The sequence below is a fragment of the Frankliniella occidentalis genome, unplaced genomic scaffold (assembly GCF_000697945.3).
Source record: "Frankliniella occidentalis isolate FOCC.00 unplaced genomic scaffold, Focc_3.1 Scaffold34, whole genome shotgun sequence".
Lineage (NCBI taxonomy): Eukaryota > Metazoa > Arthropoda > Insecta > Thysanoptera > Thripidae > Frankliniella > Frankliniella occidentalis.
Genome location: NW_026267164.1, coordinates 138,862 through 161,214, shown reverse-complemented (window position 1 = coordinate 161,214; position 22,353 = coordinate 138,862). Strand labels below are relative to the sequence as shown.

Genomic DNA, 22,353 nt, shown 5'->3' with positions numbered 1-22,353 from the left:
TAATTTTCTCATATAATTAAATTTAGCTGTCAATGAAGAACTGAGCAATGCAAAGGACTTGACCGAAAAGGAAAATAATGTCTCCATTGAGAAAAAAGATCAAGACAGTAAGACCCAGCAGTTATGCAAAGAGGTGAATTTTTGTGAGTTTATTAAGAAAAGAAAATCTATGTTTTACTTTATAAAATTAACTCCATTATTTCAGGTATGGCCTGCACTTGCTGTTATCGCTGGAGTTGATCGAGGTGTGCGCGTCGGCGGTCGCTGCATTTACAGGCCATTTGGTCGGAGCTGTATTGTCTTGGGTACTTTGAAGCCAGGGTTAGCCTCTGTGAAAGTCCAATGGGAAGATGGATGTGTTGGGTAAGTTCTTGACTGACAACTTTCAATTCATTTTTTGCCTACATATTACATTTAAGCTATTGTTTTCAGTGATGCTCAAATAAATGGATTGCATCCATTGGAGCCAGTTCCATTCAGTCTATCAAAATTACCTCTTGTCAGTGGAGATATACTGATTCAAATATCTAGAATAGCAGGTCTAACAGGAGAGGTAAGATTGCTTCTTACTTGATTTCTGTCACTCTCCTTTTTTTGCCTAAAACCTTCCTCACTTACAATATGGCCTTTTGTTTAGCTTGTTTTTCCTGAATGTGAAACAAATTCAGAAGAATTAAAAATTGAAGAAGATATTAAAATAGACAAACCTCAGCTAGATGTCAGTATATCTGATATACCTGGTCAAACAGCAACCCAGCCACTGAAGCCTACAGCTCGATCAGTTGAAACTTTAACCAATCAAATGGTTTTCAATATTATCGGTGAAGTGACTCGAAGAAATTCAGCTGAGTTGTTGGAAGGTCTATCATCTTCACAGCCAACATCTCAAGACACTTCTGTGTGCACTGCTCCTGCTGAAGTGAAGTACGTATGTCATGTTCTACTGCCAAGGTTGTATGGTATAAAATTCCCATTCTGTGTGTGAGGGTATCCATTTCAATCTCTTCATTTTGATTTCTAGGATTGGTGAACAGAAGTTCTTGAACTGTGAGGCAATTTCACTGCAGGTTGCATTTTTGCAGCTTGCAGCCCTCAAGTCATTAAGTGCATTTCTTAACAGTAGTCAATATTTAGAAATGCTTCTTGTCCCATCTTCAACGTCATCTTGTGCTGAGGTAACCATTTACCGAGTTTAGAATTATGTGAAGCATAGAAACAATTATGGAAACGGCAAAGTTAGAGATAAAATTGATTGAATTTTTTTATTTTTTTTCTAGGAAAACTTTTCTATGGGAGAGGACTGTTGCAAGATGAAAGAAGAATTAATTACGGAACTAAAGCTGAAAGAAGCTTTAAGGCACATTTTAAAGTAACTGTCCTTCTTGTTAATCAATCAATTTATCTGGAGTTTATTTTGGAAACAGGTGTACCCAACTACTAATTTCATTTACAGTGGTCTGGTGAACAAAAGTGTAGAAGTTTGTCATTTCCGTCAGCTGGCCAGTGTGAGAGACTTGGAACGCATTCAAGCTATTTTTCATCAGGCTCACATGCGCTCATGTGCCAATGAAACCTTTGCTATCACGGATGTGGAAACAAAAATCCGTTCAGTTGTGAGCTCAAGGGACTCCAGTAATATAACTCATTCCTCTAATGATCCAACCTCTGATGTAAGAGATGAAGTTAGAAATTTGCATATAGCTTCAGACTCTTGGGCATAAAAGAACTAATTCTGACTTTTCTTTTCTGTTTCTCAGGACTCGCTTTTAAGATCGCAAAGAGCAACACATAATTCAATCCAAGATCCTCCCCCCTCAACTCTAGCCTCTGGTTCTCTGGTAGCTCACTCTCCTTCTTCACCTCTCTCCCCTCCGTCTTCGTTCTTTCCGTCTTTTCTTCCAACACGTCCAGCTATGAACTCAGTGTTTACCCGTCACAATCAGTTAGCGTTCCGCCTAGCATCATTTAGACCTCCAAGTGCCGATACCTCGCAACCCAGCCGTCCGACGGCGACAATGGCCACAGCTATCGCTGGTAATAATACAGCAACTCCAATTGGTGGAACACCTTCAGTAGATACTACTTCCAGTAATGACAGCCCGCCACCACCACCAATTGTAGCCCCTCTTCTAGAGATGGGTTTCAGTCTTAAACATGTTCAGAGAGCAATACAGTCCACAGGTAAATGATATAGTCTATGGTGTTCATAAAATACATTTTTCTTTGCCTTGCACACTAATCACATTTAGAAGAAAGCTATATTTTTATTTTTTATTTTTTTAAACACAGGAAGTGTAGGAGACATGGCAGCTTTAACTCTAAATCAGCTTGCCACATGGATGATTGAACATCCTTGTACCGATACTCCCACAAGTGAAACGGATGAAGCGTCCAGCAGCTGTGAGGGAGAAGCCTCTGGACCATGGGTATCAGCAGTAGCACAGGCACCCCCTGTCTCTGCAGCTGAACTGCCCCCCTCTGTGGGCTCTTCATGCTTATATGTTTCTAGTGGAAGACCTCTTGCCAAGCGCTATCAAATTCCTGGTTTGCTGAACAGAACGGTATGTACCAGTGTTTGCCAACTAGTGCTACTGTGCAACTTATCAGTTTTAACCTTTGAGATTCTGAACTGATATGCAATTTTAACTTTTCTTTCTGTTTGCTGTGCAGGAATCATCTGGTAATGGAGAAAGTGAAGTGCCGCTTGGTCTTCGTCGGAGTGGAGCAATATGTAGAAGATTTCCATCTGACATCCGAAGCTATTTGACTGATCGAGGTTTGTGATGCAATTTTTCCAGTACACATGTTTTTTAATACCAAGAATTTAAAATTTTTTGAAACTAATTAACTGTCAAATTTTACTATTTTTCACTCCTTTTTATCTTTTTTTTAATTTAGCTGCCCAAGATCGTGAGTGCAGGGAGCAAGAACGAGAGAGAGAGAGGCAGCATGTACGCAATGAAGCTCAACCCCTGCTTGCTGCAGCTCAAGCACAGGGAAATTCTGATGTCAGCAGCACATCCACTCCTCAAGTACTATGACACTTGATTCTATTTAATGTCAAGAACATTATCTTTCCTAGTGTTTATCAGGGTTTTTTAAAATTTATTTTAGATACCTCCAAAATCTATATGTGGGCTATGTGGTCAACCATCTACACATCTTGCTGGTCACATGTTGTCTTCACATCCTGGCTGTGGACGTATTTGGGGATCAGCTTATTGTGGCAATATAACTGGTACAAGTACATGCTGCTCCTATGTTGTATCACACATTCATACCATACAGTCACTAAACATTCCAAAGTTCAAACTATATTTTGTAAAATGAATTCCGTTCATTGCATATTTTTCATACCTATTTATTTTTAACTATTATTTTTTCTTCCCAATAATTCAGGTTCAACTTACTTAATGTGTAATGAATGCAAGTTCATGTGGCAGCACCAAGTATCACGTGACTCCAATCCTTTCCTTTCAAACAGTATAGCTGTTAGTGGTGTGGCTCAAGTACTTGCTCCAGACTTGGTGGGGGCACCAGCGAACCCTCAGCAGAGTCAAGGTATCAAAAATCAATTCATGATTTTTTGACTATATTTTTTTAAAATCTGAATAAATAACCAAAAATCTTGCAATTTTGACAGAGATAGATGCGTTTTGGGCTGATAATGATGCTGACAGTACTCCACCTGGTCAAGATTTTGATCAACTCCTGCTATTATTAGGTCTAGGAGAAGATAGACCAACACCTGAACACGTATCTTGGCGAGAATCAGACCCTTTGGGCTCTAGTGCTGTACCCTCCGTTCTCCCACCAGGTCAGTATTTTCGGTATTTATTCTTTTCTTTTTTTTCTAAGCTTGTCAAAAGAGTTATATTTAATATGTGAGTCTTCAATAGGTAATGCCAAGACAAACACAGGGAAAACAGAGGCTAAACATAAGCCCCTGACAGATCAGGCAGCAGATCTCACATCTGTATTTGATAGAATAACAGCTCTTAGAAGGTCTGCTAGTGCTGCACAAATTTTCATTGCAAGGCACATTGTAATAAATACACTCTCCTTCCTTGCTGTGAGGTGAGTAATTGTTTTCTCTTTTAGCTGTAAGTTATGATAAACTTTGTTTCATTTTTTTAATGAAAGAGGTAATGTTAATTTTTTGTTTTCTATTTTCAGCAAAACAAACTGTGATCTATGCGCCAGTCTCTCTGCAATGGGTTTATCAGATGTTCGCAAAGCTGTAGCACTGATGGGCCTAACTGCGGCTGGCCGAGTTGAGCTTCAGGAATCCAATGATGTGTCAGCCACTTCACCCAGTGATGCCTGTGCACCTGATGTAGAACCATTGGATAATTGGACAGCAACTCTTGTTGGAGGTTTATCTACACCAAATCTGCTTCAGCTTGCAGCCTCTTCAGGTCATGACTCCATCTTTGAGGGAAATTACAGTGCGTTACCTCATCTCAGAAGTGCAATAGCAGCTCTTGCCCAGTCTGACAAAGCAGCCTCTAACTTGGTATTGCATGTGTGTACAAAGGTAATTTTTCAGTTCAACTTCAGAAATTCCTCAACTACTTTGGAAGAAAAAATTAATTTTGCTATTGAATCTATTTCTTACCTTTTAGGACCTTTTACGAGTTGCAACTGGGGCTACAAAGCTTTCATCTGGATCTGCTGTCACCCTTTATCTAGTTGCTCTGTTAGCTTCTAATGGAGGGACAGCTCTGAATTCTGAATCTAAGAGTAAACTACCTACTAATGTTTGATTGTTTATCCTTCACTCCAACATCCATCATTTAATTATTTTTTTAATTGGTTAATGTCTTGTCTGTTATAGGCACTGATGAGAAGTCTCCTTTTTCACCTGAGAGCCCCAACAGTGGGAACCATCTCATGTTACCGAATGCTTTAGCCGCATGCGTCTTGTCTACACGTTTGCCACCACCCACCCGCCAGTGGGCAAGCCAACAACTTGTATGTTCTCTAAAAACTTCATGATTGTATTTGAAACATTGTTGATGGCTCATTCACTAACTTATTTTTCAGGTTCTCTGTATTGTTGCTAAAAGTGCTAATCATCATCCACTGGATTCTGCCATTAATTTTGCTGATTTATCAGGAGTAATGCCTGTGTGCCCAACTGATCAATTGCAAGGCCATGACAATAGAGTGAGCAAAGTTGTGTGGCATGAAGCTCGCTCACAACTTGCATCTAGGTAAGTACCTTTAAACTGATATTTGCATTAATGAATGTCCATAATGACATCTTTATCATATCTTCTTGGCATTTTTTCAGTGCTTGGGATGGAACAATCAGGATCTGGAGTGCCCCTCCTATGAGTTCACTGGAGCACACTTTGGTCTACAGAAAAACTCAGAGTGTGTTTGGAAGTGAATTGCAGGGTGAGGAAATTGCACAACTTTGTTGGTCTCCGACTGGCAGATTTCTAGCTGCTTGTATGGGCAATACCCTCAACTTATGGATGTTACCTCCCGTACCAGGTCAGTAAATTCGTCTCAGAAAATTAATTAAGTGATAGAGACAGTCATATATATTAATAATATTTTCTTTTCCTTAGCTGATAATAGTGGAACTCCATGGACAGACAATTTCTTAGTTTTGTCAAATGCAGCTTGGATAACAGCACTTGCTTGGCCTGAAGAGTATTCTTTAAATCTTGGGCCAACTGACACCAAATGTGAACACCTCCTCATTGGTCGTATTGATGGTTCTGTTGCTCTCTTGGAATTAGATTCAGAAAAGCAAGAATGTATTGAACTTCCCAACTGCTCCCTACCGTTCGGTAAAGGAAATATTTTTGTACATGCCGTATTCAAATCTTCAATGGAGCCCATATTTTTCTTCCTTCACTTGTTTGTGTCTGTTTTATTTCCAGCTTATGTCACTCACATAACATGGCAACATGAAGACAAAGATTTTGCTATCGCTTTTAGTGACGGAACTGTGAAATTTGGAGGATACATGCCGAACCACCCGACAAGCAGTGTAATGGCCCACCAAGTCAGTATTTTCCAACCTCTGGCACAGTTAATTGTTTCAGTAGTAATTTCATGCTTTTAAAATGATTTAATGAGATGTTTCTTTTTCCAATCAGAGTGCCCTATCAGCAATGAAGTGGTCGCCAGATGGTATGCTTTTGGCCACGTGTGGTACAGATGGTGCTTGTCGAGTTTGGCACCAAGTTGATAAAACGTGGTGTTGCCTGCACTCCCTTCCTCAAGCAAATCAACCTGTTTCAATTGCATGGTCTCCAATCATCGGTTAGTTCATAGTGAAAGAAAAAAGTAATGACTTCCACATCCTTGTCCAAATAAATAAAAGAACTTTTAATTAACAGGCAAAGGCACAAATCCACTTTTGTTGTGTGTTGGAATGTCTTATGGAATAATTAATGTTTGGGTGTTGAATCCTCGCCTTGGAGAAGAAATTTATGATGGGCATGATACCCCTGAGAAGAGCAGTCCAAGGAAAGAAAAGCCTCTGAAACTTGTTTTCAGCCTTCAAGGACATCTTTATAGCCCAATTACTGCTCTAACTATTCACAAGGATGGTTTACTTTTAGCCTCAGGTAAATATCTCAAAGAGAAGAATTATACTAAAAATAAAAATAAATAAAATAATAATAACTTTTTGGTACAGGTTGTGGCAAAGGTCCAACAGGGGTAATAAACATTTGGTCTTTGCAAGATGGGAGCTTATTACAAACCTATACTGGAGCAGGTGGTGTTCAAAGTCTCTGCTGGACTGGGAAGTGTGGTCTTGCAGCATGTCTATTGCGATCAAAAGTATGTGGAATATTTCCTTTTCATTCACGCAATTATATATAGTATATGCGTTTGTGTGCTGTGATAAATATTATTTTCGTGCTTCCAGGATGTTGTTGTCTTGCAGTATTCCATGGAGCAATTTTTACCTGATCATGCTCTGGCCACAGGACGCAGTTCACTTCTAAAGCGAGGTCTTGGGGGCCTACACACAGCGCCATGTCTACGTGCTCTGTTGAGATTTTTGCCTCACATTTTATCCCAGCAGTACCTCTATGAACGGCCATTTGTGGCTTGTGGGGAACAATTGCTTCACAGTGATCACCTGAAATGTCTGATTGCTTTGGCCTTAGTGCTTCAACTAGATAAGGTTCTCTGCTACAAACCTGCTCCTCCTAATATAGGGGAACATGAAACTCTTGGTAAGAAACTAACTTCACTTGCATGTAATGTACCTATGTATTCTTTTCTTTCCTCAAGACAGAACTAATTATTTTGCCCCTATATTTTTATAGTGTCTGATTGGCAGTGGCTGCATGTTTTCAGTATGGCATGTAGCACTGCAGAGTCACTAGTAACTCGCGGTCAACTGCCTCTTGCTTTTGTCGCTGCAAACAAGGACATGCTGGATGGTATGTACAAAGTATGGTACATTGGTACAACCTTGGTAGATAAATATTTTTCTGAGCAGAAAATTTTAAACATATTCCTACTATGAATTTTTCTGTCTTGCAGATGAGGAAGGATCTAGAGCACTGGCCAACAGTGCTTGGAGCCTGAAAGCGGATTGTCAAATGATGACATGGTTTATTCAGCAACCAACAGATTGGCAAGTTGGTGGACACTGTGAAGCTTACATGTGGGGTAGTGGAAGGCAGGGGCAACTGGGAGACGCCAGTGCTGAAATTGGTTTGTATAGATGAGATTAATGATGTACTACTGTTTTACTTTAGTTTTTTTTTTTGTAATACAGGCAATTAATAACAATTTTCTATGGATGATATTCTAGGACGCAATACAACATCACCTATCCTAACTGAGTCATTTTCAGCGGCACAGCAAATAATTTGTGGGCAAAACTGCACTTTTGTCATTCAAGCTAATGGTACTGTGTTAGCTTGTGGAGAAGGGACTTATGGCCGACTTGGACAGGGCAACTCTGATGATCTTCATACCCTCAGTGTTATATCTTCTCTACAAGGTCCATATCCTTCTAGTACTTCATATTTTTTGTTCCTTGTACCGATAGATTGTAATTGTCTTTGTAATTATCTCTTATTCTTCAACAGGATACGTCATCACTGGCTTAGCTACATCCTGTGGCTCAGATGGACATAGTCTCGCTATCGCAGAGAGTGGTGAGGTGTTCTCATGGGGGGATGGTGACTATGGCAAATTGGGACATGGCAATAGTGACCGTCAGCGGCGTCCGAGGCAAATTGAAGCTCTTCAGGGAGAGGAGGTTGTACAGGTCAGCATTCTGTCTTTTTTGACTGTCAAAACTAAAATTTTTCTAAATAGTATTGATCATTTTACCTTTTTAATTTTAATCCAAATTTAAATACTCTTTTATAGGCTGCATGTGGCTACAAGCATAGTGCTGTTGTGACCATTGATGGCAAATTGTTCACATTTGGAAATGGTGATTATGGAAGACTTGGCCATGGTTCTACTGCTAACAAAAAACTCCCAGAACGAGTTGCAGCTCTTCAGGGTGTAATTGTGGGACAAGTTGCTTGTGGCTTGAATCACACTGTGTGTGTCTCACTAGATGGAATGGAAGTATGGGCGTTTGGTGATGGAGATTTTGGAAAGCTAGGTCTTGGAAATACTTGTACCAGAATGATACCAGTGGTAAATATTTTGAGGAGAATGCTTGGTTATTTTGTCTTTCTTCTTTTTATTGCCTTTGTTGTTTCGGAACTTGAATATTCGGTGCAAATACTAATAAGTGTTTCACCTTATTTACAGCGTGTAGAAAGAATGTGTGGGATAGGCATCAAAAGAGTGTGTTGTGGTAGCCACTTCACTGTATTCTTAACATATGATGGGCGTGTTTTTACTTGTGGAGTTGAATACCATATTGGCCAGCCCGAGACGAGAGCAAGGTGTCATACAAAACCTCAGGAGGTAAAGTGCTTCAACTTCGCCTTTAATTTTCTTATTGATTGAATATTTTAAATCTAATCTAATCTAATATTTAACAAAATTATCCAATTTTGTTAAAACAGGTTCCTGCCTTGAGAGAAGTTTTTGTTGAAGAAATAGCAGCAGGCTCAGAGCATGCTCTTGCCCTAACATCTACTGGAGATGTGTGGGGCTGGGGGAGTAACAATGATGGTCAGCTCGGAATGGGTCACACATTACGCCCACCTGGAAGGGAGCCTCAACTTATTAGAGCTTTGTGTGGCAAACGCATCAAACAGGTGTCGCATTTTCTTCCGACTTAGACAAAATATGCTCAATGAAATATTTTTTTATTTCTTATAATCCATGTAATCTTACAATACATTGCAGATTTCTACTGGTCGCACTCACAGTGCTGCATGGACATCACCACCTTTGTCTAGGCGGACACCCGGTCTGGCTAGCCCCCTTGCTTTGGGCACACCGTCAGTTATACCCTCTCACTATGGCCATTTGGAAAGTTTTCCTATTGCTGCCATACGAGCAAGACTAAGGGTGCTCCATAGGTTTTCAGACACTCTGTATGCGTGCTGGCGCATGCTGCCTCTGTGTTCAAAGGTACTAATTCATTACTACATTTATACTTGTCCTCTTTCTTAAAAAGAAGAAAAAATAATCATGGGCTGATGTGTATTTCCTAGGTACGATGGTGGCAGGGATCACCCCTACGTTACCTCTGTGCCCCTGAACTTCGCCCCCTCCTGGCTCCTAGGGTGTACACCTTACCCTTAGTGAGATGCATTGGTAGAACAATGGTACAGGGTAGAAATTATGGACCCCAAGTTACAGTGAGAAGGCTGGCTGTGAGAACTCGGAGGCCCACTCCAATATTTACTCAATTGGCTGAACAAGTTGTGAAAATGCGCCCCTCGGAACTTCGCTTACCGTCCCGCGCGTGGAAAGTAAGACAGAAACTGAGAGCAGTTTGTTGCTAATTATTCAGAGCAAAAACTTCTTACATTTTAATTTTTAGGTGAAATTAGTTGGAGAGGGTGCTGATGATGCTGGAGGAGTGTTTGATGACACAGTTACGGAAATGTGTGTTGAGCTCACATCAGGTCGAGTTCCTCTTTTAGTTCAAACACCCAACTCAGTGAATGATGTCGGATTCAATAGAGACCGATTTTTATTGAACCCCCAACTGACATCCATGCAATATCGAGCTGCTTTCAAGTTTCTTGGTTGGTCTAATGGCGTAACAAGAGATTTTTTGACTTTTGCTCTGCATTTTACAAATCTATAATACATGTTTAATATTTTGTAGGTATCCTTCTTGGAGTTGCTGTCAGAACCAAAAAGCCTTTAGCTATTCCTCTTGCTCCTTTGGTCTGGAAGCTGCTTGTAAATGAGCCAGTAACAATGGATGATTTGGAAGAAACTGATCTCCTTTATGCTCAATGTTTACGTGGTATCAGAGATATTCATTTGAATGATGTTAACCAGCAAAACTTTCATGAGGTCAGTTACTTTATTAGAATTTTGTTATTGTTACTGTTTAATTCTTCTAGATATATATATTTTACTTTTCCTTTCACAGGTTATTCCATTGGAGTGTTTTGAAGGTACTTCATGCACAGGACGCATGATGCCTATTGTACCAGGGGGTCGAAGTGTTCCACTTAATTTTCAAAATCGTGTCAGATATGTCGAACAAGCTGTGTACTTCAGACTTCATGAAATGGATTTACAGGTACTATAAGTATTCCATTTGAAAATAAGACAGTTCATGTGTTTGTTTTATTTTTATAGTTTTGTATCTTTTTTTTCTCACTTTAATTGCATTGGCAGATTGAAGCTGTCCGTGAAGGTATGGCATGGATTATACCAGTACCACTACTTTCTCTTGTTACATCGCAATACTTGGAGCAATTAGTTTGTGGTATGCCTTACATTCCCGTGCCACTTCTCAAAAAAGTTGTTCGGTGAGTAACCATCTATGAACAATACAGCATAGATAAAATATTTATGACATAACTAAATATGACTTAAAATCTGTTGTAGATATCGAGAACTTGATGAAAGCCACACTCTTGTGCAATGGCTGTGGAACATCCTAGAAAGCTTTTCCGACGATGAACGTGTTCTGTTTATGAGATTTGTATCAGGGAGGTCTCGTCTTCCTGCCAACTTATCTGATCTTTCTCAACAGTTCCAGGTAAAAAAGGATAGGTGTACTATAATCTAAGAAAATTCCTAAAGCCAGAAACCTAGTCATTACAAATGGTTTTACTTTTTCACATACCCTAGGTGATGCGAGTGGACCGTGCACCTGACGGTTTGCCAACTGCTCAGACCTGCTTCTTCCAACTTCGTCTTCCTCCTTACTCAAGCCAAGAAGTAATGGCTGAACGCTTGCGGTATGCTATCAACAACTGCCATTCAATCGATATGGATAACTACATGCTAGCAAGAAATGCTGATGTTGGACATCTTTCTGGTGATGAGTACTGAAGGTAACAATTTTGCTTGTGACTTCCATACTGTACTTTGTTACATACTCAACACCTATATTTTAATGTATGACCTTGGGTCCAATTGCAGAATTAGTGGGCCATTTAGTATTTAGGATACAGGGTATCAAAAATTTGTACCAGTGTTCTAGAAAATTGTGATCATTGTTATTCCTTTTTTTAAATATAATTGGTTAGATGTTACTGGCAACCAGTAAATAATACTAACAAAGTGACAAAGTTTAACTTATGAAATGTTCCTGTTTTGTTTTGATTAATTTTATTTTGTATTAGGCTACTCAACAAATATTTTGTGATGTATTTCTTGTGTCCTTGATTCTCACAAGGTCCTTGTCAAGTAATGATACTTGTCATCGTGTTATGTTGGTGCATTGAGCATGTATTATGTACTCTGCAAACAGGTTGTAAAGATTGGAATTAAAAGTCTGATGTTTTCCATGTCAACTATCACTGCTTAATTTTCTACACACATTCTTTTAAAATTAAATTGGAAATTCTTTATTTTGCTATTATGGTTGAATCACGAGTTATTAAAATTTTTAAACTATCTAATCACAGATCCATGTCCAGCAAGTCCTTTCGGGGGATGAGATGCAGTCGTGCAGGTTCCCCAGACCTGGGTCGATAGGCGGTGATGGGTGTCGTCGACAGATAGGGGTACTCCTTGTGGTAGTCACGGGGCAGGGCCGGCAGGGCCGGCAGCGCCTGTCCGGGAGGGGGTGGCGGCGAGTAGGACGGCGGCCCCCCGTCCTCGTCCGCGTCCAGGTCTTCGAACGACTTGCGGAGCAGCGTGCCGTCGCCGTCCGCCACGCTGTCGTAGGGGGACGTGGCCTCGCCGGGGGAGTCCATGGAGCTGAGGGCGGCTAGGACGGCCTTGCGGTGCGGCGTGCCCTTGAGGCTGATCGTCGTCCTCCCCTCGCCGAGGACGTCCTGTGCGAGGACAAACGACGTGAGCGGGCATGTCCAACACGCGGCCCGCGGGGACACAGCCGAACACGCGGCTCACGAACCTGAAAGACGTCCTTGACGTGGAACCTGTCCGCGACCTTGGCGACGCGCTCGCTGCCGCCTCTCCAGCGATCGCTGTCGTCGTCCGGCTGCCCCCGCCGCCGGCTGGCCGTGTCGGTGTCCGAGGCCGGGGCGGAGTGCACCTCCAGGGGCAGCGCTTCATAGGCGCTCACAAGGCGCGCCCGCGGCCTCGTCGGCGTCACGGCCGCGGACTCTAAAGCGCTCCGGCACACAAGTGGCTTGGCGCCCTGATGATGTAAAAACGTTCGATATGTTATTATATGTTTAATAAAAAAACAATAAGACACTGAACTGTGGGGAGGGGATATTATCCAATTTTGTTAAAACAGGTTCCTGCCTTAGGATCCTCCAGTTTCTTGAAGTAGGTTTTAGCGCGCTCGAAACGTTCCCTCCGCTCCAAGAGCGTGGAACTTGCTCCGACGGCACAGTCGATCGCACCAATGTCCTGCTCAAGCTCGACTGTCGGCAAGGCTACATTTAAAGAAGATAAACACCGGTCTCAAACGAGCCCTTTTAAGAGAAGCATTTTTTGAACTTGCGCCCCCAACTTCCTTTACCTCGGTTCGAAGTTTTGCTGGTTCGCATCGCGGTGCTGCCTGTGTCAATATGTCGGCTGCCGGGACCTCCCCCTGGCGCGGAAGTTCCACTCGCCCTAACCGAGGCCGAGAACGCCGTGGCCGTGGTCGAGGTTGCGACAGGCGGTGGTGGCGGCGGCGCGCGCTTCTTTGGGACATTGAAAGCGCTCTGCTGTCGCTTTTGCGCCTGGTGCACCTGCTGAGTCCGCCTCTCCAGGGCCTCGATCTCCCTCCTAATCCTGGTGACAGGGTCCACGACCTCCGCGGCACAACATGGCGTTCTCGCCGATACCTTCTGCTGCTGCGCCGTGCTCTCGAAGAACCGCCTGCCGGACTTGACGATGCCGGCCGCCGGGAGCGCCTCCGCCTCGCACGCCCCGGTGCGCGTCCGCGCCTTGCGTAGCACCTGGAGTCTGCTGCTGGAGCCTGCCGTGAAGTCTTCGGGTGGGGACGGGGCCAGGGCGACCCTGTGCTTCCTTGGGGTGGGCTTGGGTGGGGGGGTCGGAGGGCCTTGCCTCTCCGGCTCAGCCTGCCGCGGTGGAGTCGACGTCAGCACCACCGTGTGCACCGCGGACGAGGCCGCTGGTGCGGGCGCGGGTCTGTCGGAGGTTATGCCCCTCCCCTTGGCGGGGGCGGCGTGGGGAGCGTGGGCGACGCCTTCCCCCTCCGTGTTGCGCTGGAGCTGCTTGTCCCAGAAGAGCTTCCGGTGCGTGACGCGCATGCTGAGCGGGAAGCCCGCCTCGGAGATGAGCGAGTCTAGGTCACCGAGGTCGCTTTCCGCCGGGGCTGATAGGGAGAGCTGCTTGGTCTCGCTGACGTCCTCCAGCGAGCGGTACAGCGGGTGCTTCCGGTCGACGGGCTCGGCGTCCCCCTGACTCGTCGGGGAGGGCCTTGGCTCTGGCTCCGGTCCTGGCCCAGGTTCTGGCTCCGGCCCCGGACCCGGCCCTGCAATGCTGGGGGAGGACGGGGAAAGGTGTTTTCGCCGGGGTGACCTGACTGGGGGCTTCGGGGGCACGGGCGGCCTGTAGGTGGAGGAGCCCGAGTCTGCGGAGGTGGTGGTCGGGCCCGGCCTTGGAGACAGCGGTGGAGTGGCGATCATGCGGATGGTGGTGTCCGAGCCCGACTGCGTGACAATGAGGATATCGTCGTCGGGCTCAATGGTGGGCACGGCGGTGTACAGGGAGTCGCAGGGCCCGGGGAGTCCCGTCGTGGCTGGTGAGAGGTGGTGCTGGCCCTGGCCAGCGATGAGGAGGAGCTTGTCGCACAGCTCCAACAGGCTCTCCTCCTCTTCCTTCCTCCGCTCTCTATTTTGCGCCTTGCCCTGCTGGCCGAGTTGGCCCACCTCAATGCCCTCGATAGTGTTCTCCAGGGCATCGGCGATGTCGGCGAGGTGACCAACCGCGTCCTCGCTGACTCCCTCCCCTAGGCGCACCTGGAGCGCACCCATGGCCCCGAACTCAGCCACACTGTTCTCGTCGGGGCTCCCCTCGTCCTCCTTCTCCGTGCGCCCGGCCGCGACTGCAGCCTCTGCCACGACCACCGGGGTGTTCTCCTGAATGGGGGGTTTTGCCAAGTCCTCCACCAACGACTGCAGCGCTTCAGTTAGTGCTTTGCTGCCGTCAACCTGGTCACAGTTACCCAGAAAGCTGGGCTCGTCGACCGAGTCCTGACTCTCCTCCAAATACTTAAAGAACTTCGTCGCCGGGTAGGAGCGGGCGTGGGGCTGCTTGCTAATGGTGGGCTCGCGCACCAGTGAGTTGAACTCGGCCTCTACGGGCTCCACGGGCTGGCACTGGGTCTTCATCAGCGATTCGAACTGGCGCTCGATCTCCTTCTCACTGTCCGGGGAGAGCAGTGGCAGTGAGTCCAGCAGGAGGGCAGCCGAGTCCTCGGCGCTGGCCTGCTCGGCCGGCTCCGGATTGGTTTCTGCTGTCACATTGTCAACGGCCACCGTCGAACCATTTTCGCGAATACTTTCAATTTCCTGGCTTTCAGAAAGCGATTTCCCGTCACGTTGTTCTGGCCCGATATCGCCCCCCGATGTCTTGGCGGCGTTGTTTGCGGCCCGCTGCTTCTCAATATTCATGACGAGGGCCGTGGACCTGGGCAGGGGGAGGGGCAGCGCTGGGTGTTCGGCGAAAGGCTCGGCGGGGGACTCGGCGAGGGGCTTGGTGATGGGTTCTTCGTTGGACTCGGCGAGAGGTTCGGTGTGGTACTCGGCGTTCGATTCTGGAAGTGACTCGTCGTAGGACTTGCTAATGGGTTCTTCGTTGGACTCGGCCAGAGGTTCGGTGTGGTACTCGGCGTTCGGTTCTGGGAGGGACTCGTCGTAGGACTTGCTAATGGGTTCTTCGTTGGACTCGGCCGGAGGTTCGGTGTGGTACCCGGCGTTCGATTCTGGGAGGGACTCGTCGTGGGGCTTGGTGATTGGTTCTTCGTTGAACTCGATGAGCGGCTCGGCGTGGGATTCGGTGGCGGGTTTGGAGTGGGACTCGGGCAGGGATTCGTCGAGGGGCTCATTGTGAGACTCGCTGCAAGACTCTGCGTGGGACTGGCTGAGGGGCGCCCCCTGGCACCCTTGCGCCAACTTTACTGACACACTTGATTTGTTTCCTGCATGCGACTCCACCGAATCCGTCGTCTGCGTCTGGAGTTCGACACGAGGGTCAGGTTTTCTCGTCTCAGGATGTGGAAGGGGCTCTACTTGGCGCGTCGTCAGGCGTGAGGGTCTGGGGTGGCTTTCGACCTGCGGGCCCTCCTTCTCCCCGGAGCTGGCCTCGATCGCCGCAACCATGTCCCGCACCTTGGACCTCCTGCGCGGCTGTACGACTGGGCACGGAGCCTCTCGTGTTTCTTGGGGCTCAGCAATCGAATCAGCCGGCGCCTCACTGACCTTGCTCTCTTCTTGATTGTACGAAACCACTACCTCCTCGGCAGTCTTTGTCACCTCTAGAGCCACATCTTGGACGTGGGGCGGCCGTTGCTCAGATGGTAGGGAAGCGACCACTCCTGTAGAAATTTCATCTTTCGCTGCTTTCACCTGCTCGTCCGTAAAGCCAAGGACGATTTTTTGTGATTTTGGCGAGCTTCCTGTCAGATGGACAGTTGCTATTTCAGGAGAGGCACTTATCGGCGTTGACTTAACCGATGTGGCCTTACTTGTGGACGGGGTGTCATTTTCACCGGGTTCTCCCTCTTGTGCTGTTGCTTCTAGAAGAGGTGAGGCTTCCTGTAGCTCTGCGCGCTCCTCTGCGGGCTCCGATTGGACTGGCTCTTCTTCTAGCTCGACGTTCGGGCTAGAATAATTCTCCTCTGGGCCTCTTACTCCTGAAGGATCAGCTTCAGGGACATTTTGCTCCTTTGGGGCTGTAGGTTCTGTATGCTCAATCTGTAGGCTAATGACTCCTATTGGGTCAATGTTTTCCTGTACTGATCCGATTTGTGGGCTGGTCGTTTCTTTTAAGCAGGCCGTCCCTTCTAAATTTTCCACGTCGATGCCCGTGGTTTTCTCTGAGGCGAAGTGATTTTCTGTGGGTTCCTTTAGGCCGATGTTTACCTCTGGGGCTACCACATCTTCATCCTGGATATTCAAATCAGGGGTTCCCTGTTGGAGTGTCTCGTTTGCTGAATGTGCCTCTACGTCAGCGGATTGGTCGACGCCTTCACACGACCCTTTTTCATTAACTACCTGTGCCCTTTGCACTGACTTTTCTGTAAGCTCCGTATTGTTGCTCATCATGTCCGACTCCTCAGTTGTAGCCTCTCCACGTGGGACAGTGTCCTCCATATCCTTCTCCTCCCCACGGACGTTGTTTTCCACCCGGGTCTCCACAAGGGCTGTAAGTTGGTGTTTCTCAATCTCTTCGTTATCCGTTGCTGCTACCTGATCTTCAGTGGCGGACCCCGCAGCATTCTGCTGTGCGGTGGCCTCAGCACTTTGGTCTGATCTATCGACGGAGATGGATTGCTCAGGCTGCACATCAGCCGGCTTCTTGGGACGCTCAGCTGCCTGGTCCGTCACCTCCAACGACGTGGTGTCGGCCCCGACGGCTTCCTTGCTCTGCTCGGACACCCTCTGCTCCGCCTCCTCGGCGGGGGCTTCAGCACACGAGTTCGTGACCTCCATCGAGGTAGTGTCCGAGATAACCCTTTGCTCCGACAGATACCCACTTTTCTCTCCAGCCTGCTCAGCAGTCTGCCCAGTTACTTTCGCACTGGTGTTGGGCGAGATGTCCAGTACCTCCGACCCCTCCTCACCCTCTCCTCCGATCTGTTTTGGATCTTGTACCGCGACCTCCACTGAGGTGGTGTCCGATATGACGCTTTGCACCCTCACGCCCTCACCATCTCCTTCGGCCTGTTCAGCACCCTGCCCCACGACCGATATGATTCTTTGCTCCGTCACCCCTTCACCCTCTCTTCTGATCTCCTCAGCACCCTGTCCCACGACATCCACTGGGGTAGTGACCGATATGATGCTTTGCTCCGTCACCCCTTCACCCTCTCTTCTGATCTCATCATCAGCCTGTCCAGCTACCTCCACTGGGGTTGTGTCCGATATGACGCTTTGCACCCTCACGCCCTCACCATCTCCTTCGGCCTGTTCAGCACCCTGCCCCACAGCCTCCATTGGGGTCGTGACCGATATGATGCTTTGCTCCGACACCCCTTCACCCTCTGTTCTGATCTCCTCAGCACTCTGTCCCACGACCTCCACTGAGGTGGTGTCAGAAATTACGAGTTGCCCTGCCAACTTCTCATTCTCTCTTCCGTTTTGCTCAGCACTCTGTCCTACGATCTCCACTGATGCGGTGTCCGAGATGAAAGGTTGCACTATTACTCCCTCATCCCTTCCTCCGACTTGCCCAGCAACCTGTGTCGCAAACTCAACCGAAGCGGTGCCCGATATGACGCTTTGCACCGACCTCGCCTCACCACATTCGATTTGTTTAGAATCCTGTGCTACGACCTCCTTTGGGGTCGTGTCCGGTATGACGCTTTGCACTTCCACCTCCTCCCCCTCTACTCCAGTCTCCTCAGCATCCTGTCCCACGACCTCTACTGAGACGGTCTCCGAGCCTACGGATTGAACTGCCATCTCTCCACTCTCCCTTCTGAGCAGCTGCCCCACAACCTCCACTGGTACGGCGGGCGACATGATGATGGTGCCTTGCAGCGTCCTCTCCACACTTTCCTCTCCATCCTGCTTATCACTTTCTCCCGAGACCTCCTGTGCGATGGTGTCCTTCATGACGGCCACGTCGCGCTGACCCGCGTCCTCCTCCCCCTCCTCCCTTATGATGGACATCCAGCTGCACAGGGGCGGGCGGGGTGACTCTGGCCTCGGCGGCGGCCTGACTTCCGGCTGTGGCGCCATGAGTCCCATCAGGTCCTCGATGTCGGCGGCCGCGCCCTCCGCCCAAATGTCCGCGCCGGCGCCCGAGTCCTGCAGCCTGAAGGTGAGCCCGTCCAGCTCACAGAGCACGTCGGCCTGGCTGCCTGGCGGGTGTCCGTTCCTCGCCTTCTGGATGCTCATGTCGAGCTGGCGCAGCGCCTCGTCCAGACTCGGGGCCGCGATCACGGGCTCGAAGTCCACCACCGACCCAAGCTCGGGCTCCCCGAACGCCGTGTTCGACGGCCACGACTTGAACTGGTCGTCGGCCTCCGTCTCGACACCTTGTGCGTCAGGGTCCTGGGCCGTCGGTACAGTCACGTCAGGCATTGGCCGTGCTCTTGGACTACTCTGCGGACTGCTGAGGGGGTTCTCCTTCGCTTTTGTAGACACCTCTGCGCTCTCCGGCGCTATCAGCGCCACCTCACCTCCCGCTCGCGTGTCGCCAACGTTTCCTGCTTTCACGTTTCCAAGAGGTGGTTCGACACTTGCAGTGTTCACGGGAGGCACATAATTTGTCCCAACACTCAAAACGTGAACACTACCTTCGTCGAGGGATTCAGCTTGTGATTCTACTTTCGGCCCCGCAACGCCTGCTTCGCTATTGCAGCCAGCGTGTGAAATCGTAATGTTCATTGAAGTTGCTTGCACTTCGGTGTGCTCCTTCACAACGTTTTCTAAGGTGTCACTGGCAATTTTCGTTGTAGATGTTCCTTGTTCAGGAGCAGCATCAGGTTTTGACATGGTTGGAACGTGTTCAATCATTTCCACTTCAGGTGGTCGGCTGTTACTCAGTGATTCAGTGGCGGATCCAGGAGACAAAGCAGAAACGCTATTTTCGGAACTTCTAGGAGTCTTGTCGAGTCGTTCACAGTCCGCCGGCGTCACGGTAGCCTCTTCCTGCATGCGGCTCGTGGTATCGGGCGGCCAGGGAATATCGGGTCCCTCGCAATCTGACATGTCCCCGTCGATGACACCCGTGATGTCGGCCACCTCCTTGTCGGCCGCCTGTTCTTCGGCCGCCTGCTCGTCGCCGTACTGCGCGTCGCCCGGTTGTGCGACTGCCTCGTCGTGTGGGTGCAGCGCCGCGTCGTTGAGGAGCCTCGTCACCTCGGGCACCAGGCCGAACACCAGGGTCCTGGTCGCGGTCACGACGACCTCCTCAACGCTCAGGCTGCTCCCGGGTCGCGACGAGTCCAAGTAGCAGGCCGACAGCGCCTCGACATGCGTGCCGCTGTCGTCGTCCATGCTCGCGTCCGTGTCGGCCACACTGGGAGCGAGGTCGGCCGCCTCCGTCAGCCCGTCAAGGTCGTCGTCGTCGTCCTCCGGGTGGACAATCTTGAGGGGCGGTGGCCTGCGCAGGTGCGCCCCGCCGCTCACGATGTCGTCCGCCGTGCGCATGATGTGCAAGCTGCGGGTCTTGGGGAAGTGCTGAAGGATGAGCGCGCAGGTGCGGAGGATGCGCAGGCAGCGCGACTCGCTGGTCCCGTTGGCCTGGGCTGGCTGCGGCGGCTTGGAGTCCTCCTCGTCCTGCTCCGAGCTGGAGTCCTCGGAGGCCGTGGGCGGTGGACGCGCCCGGTGCCGCGCCGCCGCCACAGCGGGTCGCTGGCCCCGCGGCAGGACCCTCTTGGAGACGCGGCCCTTGGGCGTCGCCGCGCCGCCCGCCACCGCGGTCGCGTGGTAGTGGACGTACACGCGTGGGGGCGTCGTGGAGTGCGTCACGATGGCGTCCGGCAGCCTCTCTAGCCGCCCGTCCTCCGTCAGGAGCATCTTCTCCGTCACGAAATCCACGATGCGGTACACCACCTTGACGCGACGGCGGCGGGGTGAGCGGTGAGGCCTCCGCGGGGAGCTCGCCGCCTTCAGTCCCCCCGGAACATCCTCATCCCGCTCGCCCTCCTCGACCGCAGCCGGAGGTGGCGTGTCCTGTTCGGCCACCTGAAAACGAACAGCAGTGAAAAGGAGCACTCATATGTGGTATCCAGTTGAGAGAAAAACAGGTTTCGGGCGCGCTGCGCTCAGGTCCCGATCGTTCGGTGCCCAGCTCTTGGTAGGGAAGCACGGGCGCGTGACTCGACTCTCTTAACTGGATATAACTATAGCACCATGGCACTCAGACTAGTGGTCCTCACCAGCACGTGGAAAGGGGAGCCGACAACGGCGCTGCCTCCCAGGCTGACGTGCACGTGATGCGGCCCCGCGAGCCGCGGCGTGTATCTGACCTCCACCTTGTTGATGCTGACGAGGAAGACGACCAGGATGAAGGTGTCGCTGGCGGCCTGGTGATCTGCGAGCGCCGGAGGATTCCCCGAGCAGCCGTGCGACCCGGCGGGCCCAAACACCTCCACCCGCAGGTCGGCCACGGCGATGGTCCTGGCGTGAGAAGCGTAGCAATAGCACGAACGAACTCTCCGTGCTCCACCCATGGACGACACGTGTACCCACCTGACGTACACGTAGAAGATGGCGGGCCGGCCGCGGGTGGCCATGAAGAGGCCCACACCCCTCGCCACGCAGCGAGTGGCGTGGGCCGCGAGCCTGCGCGCCGCCGGCCCCACCTGGTCGCCCGACACAGACCCGGACACGGAGGCCGACGAGTCGGTGGAGCCGCTGGTCGTGGAGCTCTCCTCGGCGCCCTGGAGCGCGGGGTCGCGCTGCCGGCGCTCCCGGCGCGTGACGGCCCGGCGCACGGCGCACAGGTAGCGCACCAGGCGCCGCTCCATGCGCGTCGTCAGCGTGCCCGCCTCCAGCTCCTCGTCCGAGATGCCCTGCGGCGGAAGCAGAGAGCAAAAAAGTAAGAGCAGAAAGGGACGGGGGAGGGAAAACTGCCTCCACGGGCACGGCCTCCCGCTTTGGTCGAGCAGAACGCTGTACACAAGTAAATTTATACGTTTGCAAATAACTGAGCCACCCCAAGATTGCGAGGCGTAGCGCGTCCTTGGGAGGAGAGGCGGCCCCAGCCGGAGCCAGCACCGCGCCGCGCGCCCCGGGCCGGACTGTGAGCCCAAAGCGCGGCGGCGCTGTGCGCGCCTCCTATAAAGCAAAGAAACGAATTGGTTTGCTTGAGATTATCAGGGGAGGCGGCGGGAGGAGCAGGAGCTGGATGGGAGGATAGGGCGGAGGGGGCCGACGTGCCCTGGCCAGGGTGGCCGGGGCCCCGGGGGACAACCCGACCCCCGCCCACCCGCTCCGCCGAGCTCCTTGTACCGCCCTCCTCCCCGGGACCCCTTTGGCCCACCTCGTATAATTCCGATGCTGCTGCAGGGTTTTCTGCAGTCGCCGGGCTGCGTCCGAAGGCCCCATTCCCTCTCCCTCCCCCGCGCCCGAGTGCCGTGTGGCGGCTGCAGGAGCGAGGAGGGCGGGGGTTGTTTTGGACGCGGCCGGCCCCGCCCCGAAGCTCTGCGGTGTGGCACGATGCGCTGCGGCGAGATCGCGAGGCCCCGCAGGTCGGGGCGTGGCGTGGCGTGGCGGTGTGCTTCCTGGGTATCGGGGGAGTGCAAAAGAAGGGCGCCGCTGCGCCCTGCGGCCCTAACCACTCATTGAGCCTGATTCCTGGGACGAAACTGCTCCGGCAGCCCCAGCATCCTCACGCTACTGGAGCTGATGAAGTGCGGCGCCCGAGCACGCGAGGCCAGACCTGTATCGGCTATCGGCTGCGGGGAGAGCTATACCTTTCGCTGTCGGGGGAAAATCATTTTGGACTCGGGTTTCACTCACCGCAGGGACGCCGAGGTGCGTCTTGACCATCCTGAAGCCGTGCTTGAGCGCGGCCACGTGGCCGTTGGGGTGGCGGGGGTGCGGGCAGCGCGCGCTGGTGGTCCGCTGCACCAGGACGCAGAGGAGGCCGCCGTCCGACCACACGGCGCCCACGGCGTCGCGGCCCCGCGGCGCGCGCGTCAGCAGCACGGCGCCC

The 22,353-nt window shown here is 50.3% G+C and overlaps 2 protein-coding genes across 3 annotated transcripts in view; one reads left to right on the top strand and one right to left on the bottom strand.

Moving 5' to 3' along the window:
• Positions 1-11,888, top strand: part of LOC113201914 (probable E3 ubiquitin-protein ligase HERC1) — a 20,289-nt gene extending 8,401 nt beyond the window's left edge. For both annotated transcript variants that reach the window (XM_052266001.1, XM_052266000.1), the window contains exons 30-70: positions 27-133; positions 206-363; positions 433-553; positions 638-924; positions 1,022-1,175; positions 1,278-1,369; positions 1,454-1,670; positions 1,758-2,181; positions 2,290-2,561; positions 2,671-2,776; positions 2,899-3,032; positions 3,115-3,238; positions 3,400-3,561; positions 3,644-3,817; positions 3,900-4,077; positions 4,177-4,537; positions 4,626-4,743; positions 4,838-4,974; positions 5,047-5,216; positions 5,297-5,502; positions 5,580-5,804; positions 5,898-6,022; positions 6,117-6,282; positions 6,360-6,590; positions 6,662-6,807; positions 6,896-7,208; positions 7,302-7,418; positions 7,522-7,695; positions 7,796-7,987; positions 8,076-8,257; positions 8,362-8,640; positions 8,758-8,916; positions 9,018-9,212; positions 9,304-9,531; positions 9,615-9,875; positions 9,947-10,154; positions 10,238-10,431; positions 10,511-10,663; positions 10,762-10,895; positions 10,975-11,128; positions 11,221-11,888. In XM_052266001.1, coding sequence (XP_052121961.1) covers positions 27-133; positions 206-363; positions 433-553; positions 638-924; positions 1,022-1,175; positions 1,278-1,369; positions 1,454-1,670; positions 1,758-2,181; positions 2,290-2,561; positions 2,671-2,776; positions 2,899-3,032; positions 3,115-3,238; positions 3,400-3,561; positions 3,644-3,817; positions 3,900-4,077; positions 4,177-4,537; positions 4,626-4,743; positions 4,838-4,974; positions 5,047-5,216; positions 5,297-5,502; positions 5,580-5,804; positions 5,898-6,022; positions 6,117-6,282; positions 6,360-6,590; positions 6,662-6,807; positions 6,896-7,208; positions 7,302-7,418; positions 7,522-7,695; positions 7,796-7,987; positions 8,076-8,257; positions 8,362-8,640; positions 8,758-8,916; positions 9,018-9,212; positions 9,304-9,531; positions 9,615-9,875; positions 9,947-10,154; positions 10,238-10,431; positions 10,511-10,663; positions 10,762-10,895; positions 10,975-11,128; positions 11,221-11,424 — 7,742 coding nt within the window. In that variant the 3' untranslated portion in view covers positions 11,425-11,888. The remainder of the gene's footprint in view (positions 1-26; positions 134-205; positions 364-432; positions 554-637; positions 925-1,021; positions 1,176-1,277; positions 1,370-1,453; positions 1,671-1,757; positions 2,182-2,289; positions 2,562-2,670; positions 2,777-2,898; positions 3,033-3,114; positions 3,239-3,399; positions 3,562-3,643; positions 3,818-3,899; positions 4,078-4,176; positions 4,538-4,625; positions 4,744-4,837; positions 4,975-5,046; positions 5,217-5,296; positions 5,503-5,579; positions 5,805-5,897; positions 6,023-6,116; positions 6,283-6,359; positions 6,591-6,661; positions 6,808-6,895; positions 7,209-7,301; positions 7,419-7,521; positions 7,696-7,795; positions 7,988-8,075; positions 8,258-8,361; positions 8,641-8,757; positions 8,917-9,017; positions 9,213-9,303; positions 9,532-9,614; positions 9,876-9,946; positions 10,155-10,237; positions 10,432-10,510; positions 10,664-10,761; positions 10,896-10,974; positions 11,129-11,220) is intronic.
• LOC113201957 (uncharacterized) lies at positions 11,486-22,353 on the bottom strand. The gene is made up of 7 exons (XM_052266008.1): positions 22,158-22,353; positions 20,886-21,208; positions 20,573-20,813; positions 13,031-20,378; positions 12,811-12,944; positions 12,181-12,374; positions 11,486-11,597 (listed from the first exon to the last, which is right to left on the bottom strand). The coding sequence occupies exons 1-7, from the start codon at positions 22,185-22,187 to the stop codon at positions 11,486-11,488; spliced, it is 8,382 nt and encodes a 2,793-aa protein (XP_052121968.1). The 5' UTR covers positions 22,188-22,353.

Bases quoted from the DNA above. Each gene is read 5' to 3' on its own strand.
- LOC113201957 (XM_052266008.1), bottom strand. From the start codon at position 22,187: ATGGTCAAGACGCACCTCGGCGTCCCTGCG. The intron at 12,945-13,030 runs GTAAAGGAAGTT...CTTTAAATGTAG, and splicing joins CAGCAAAACTTCGAACCGAG to CCTTGCCGACAGTCGAGCTT. The intron at 11,598-12,180 runs GTCCTACTCGCC...ATTTAAAAAAAG, and splicing joins GACGAGGACGGGGGGCCGCC to GAATAACAATGATCACAATT.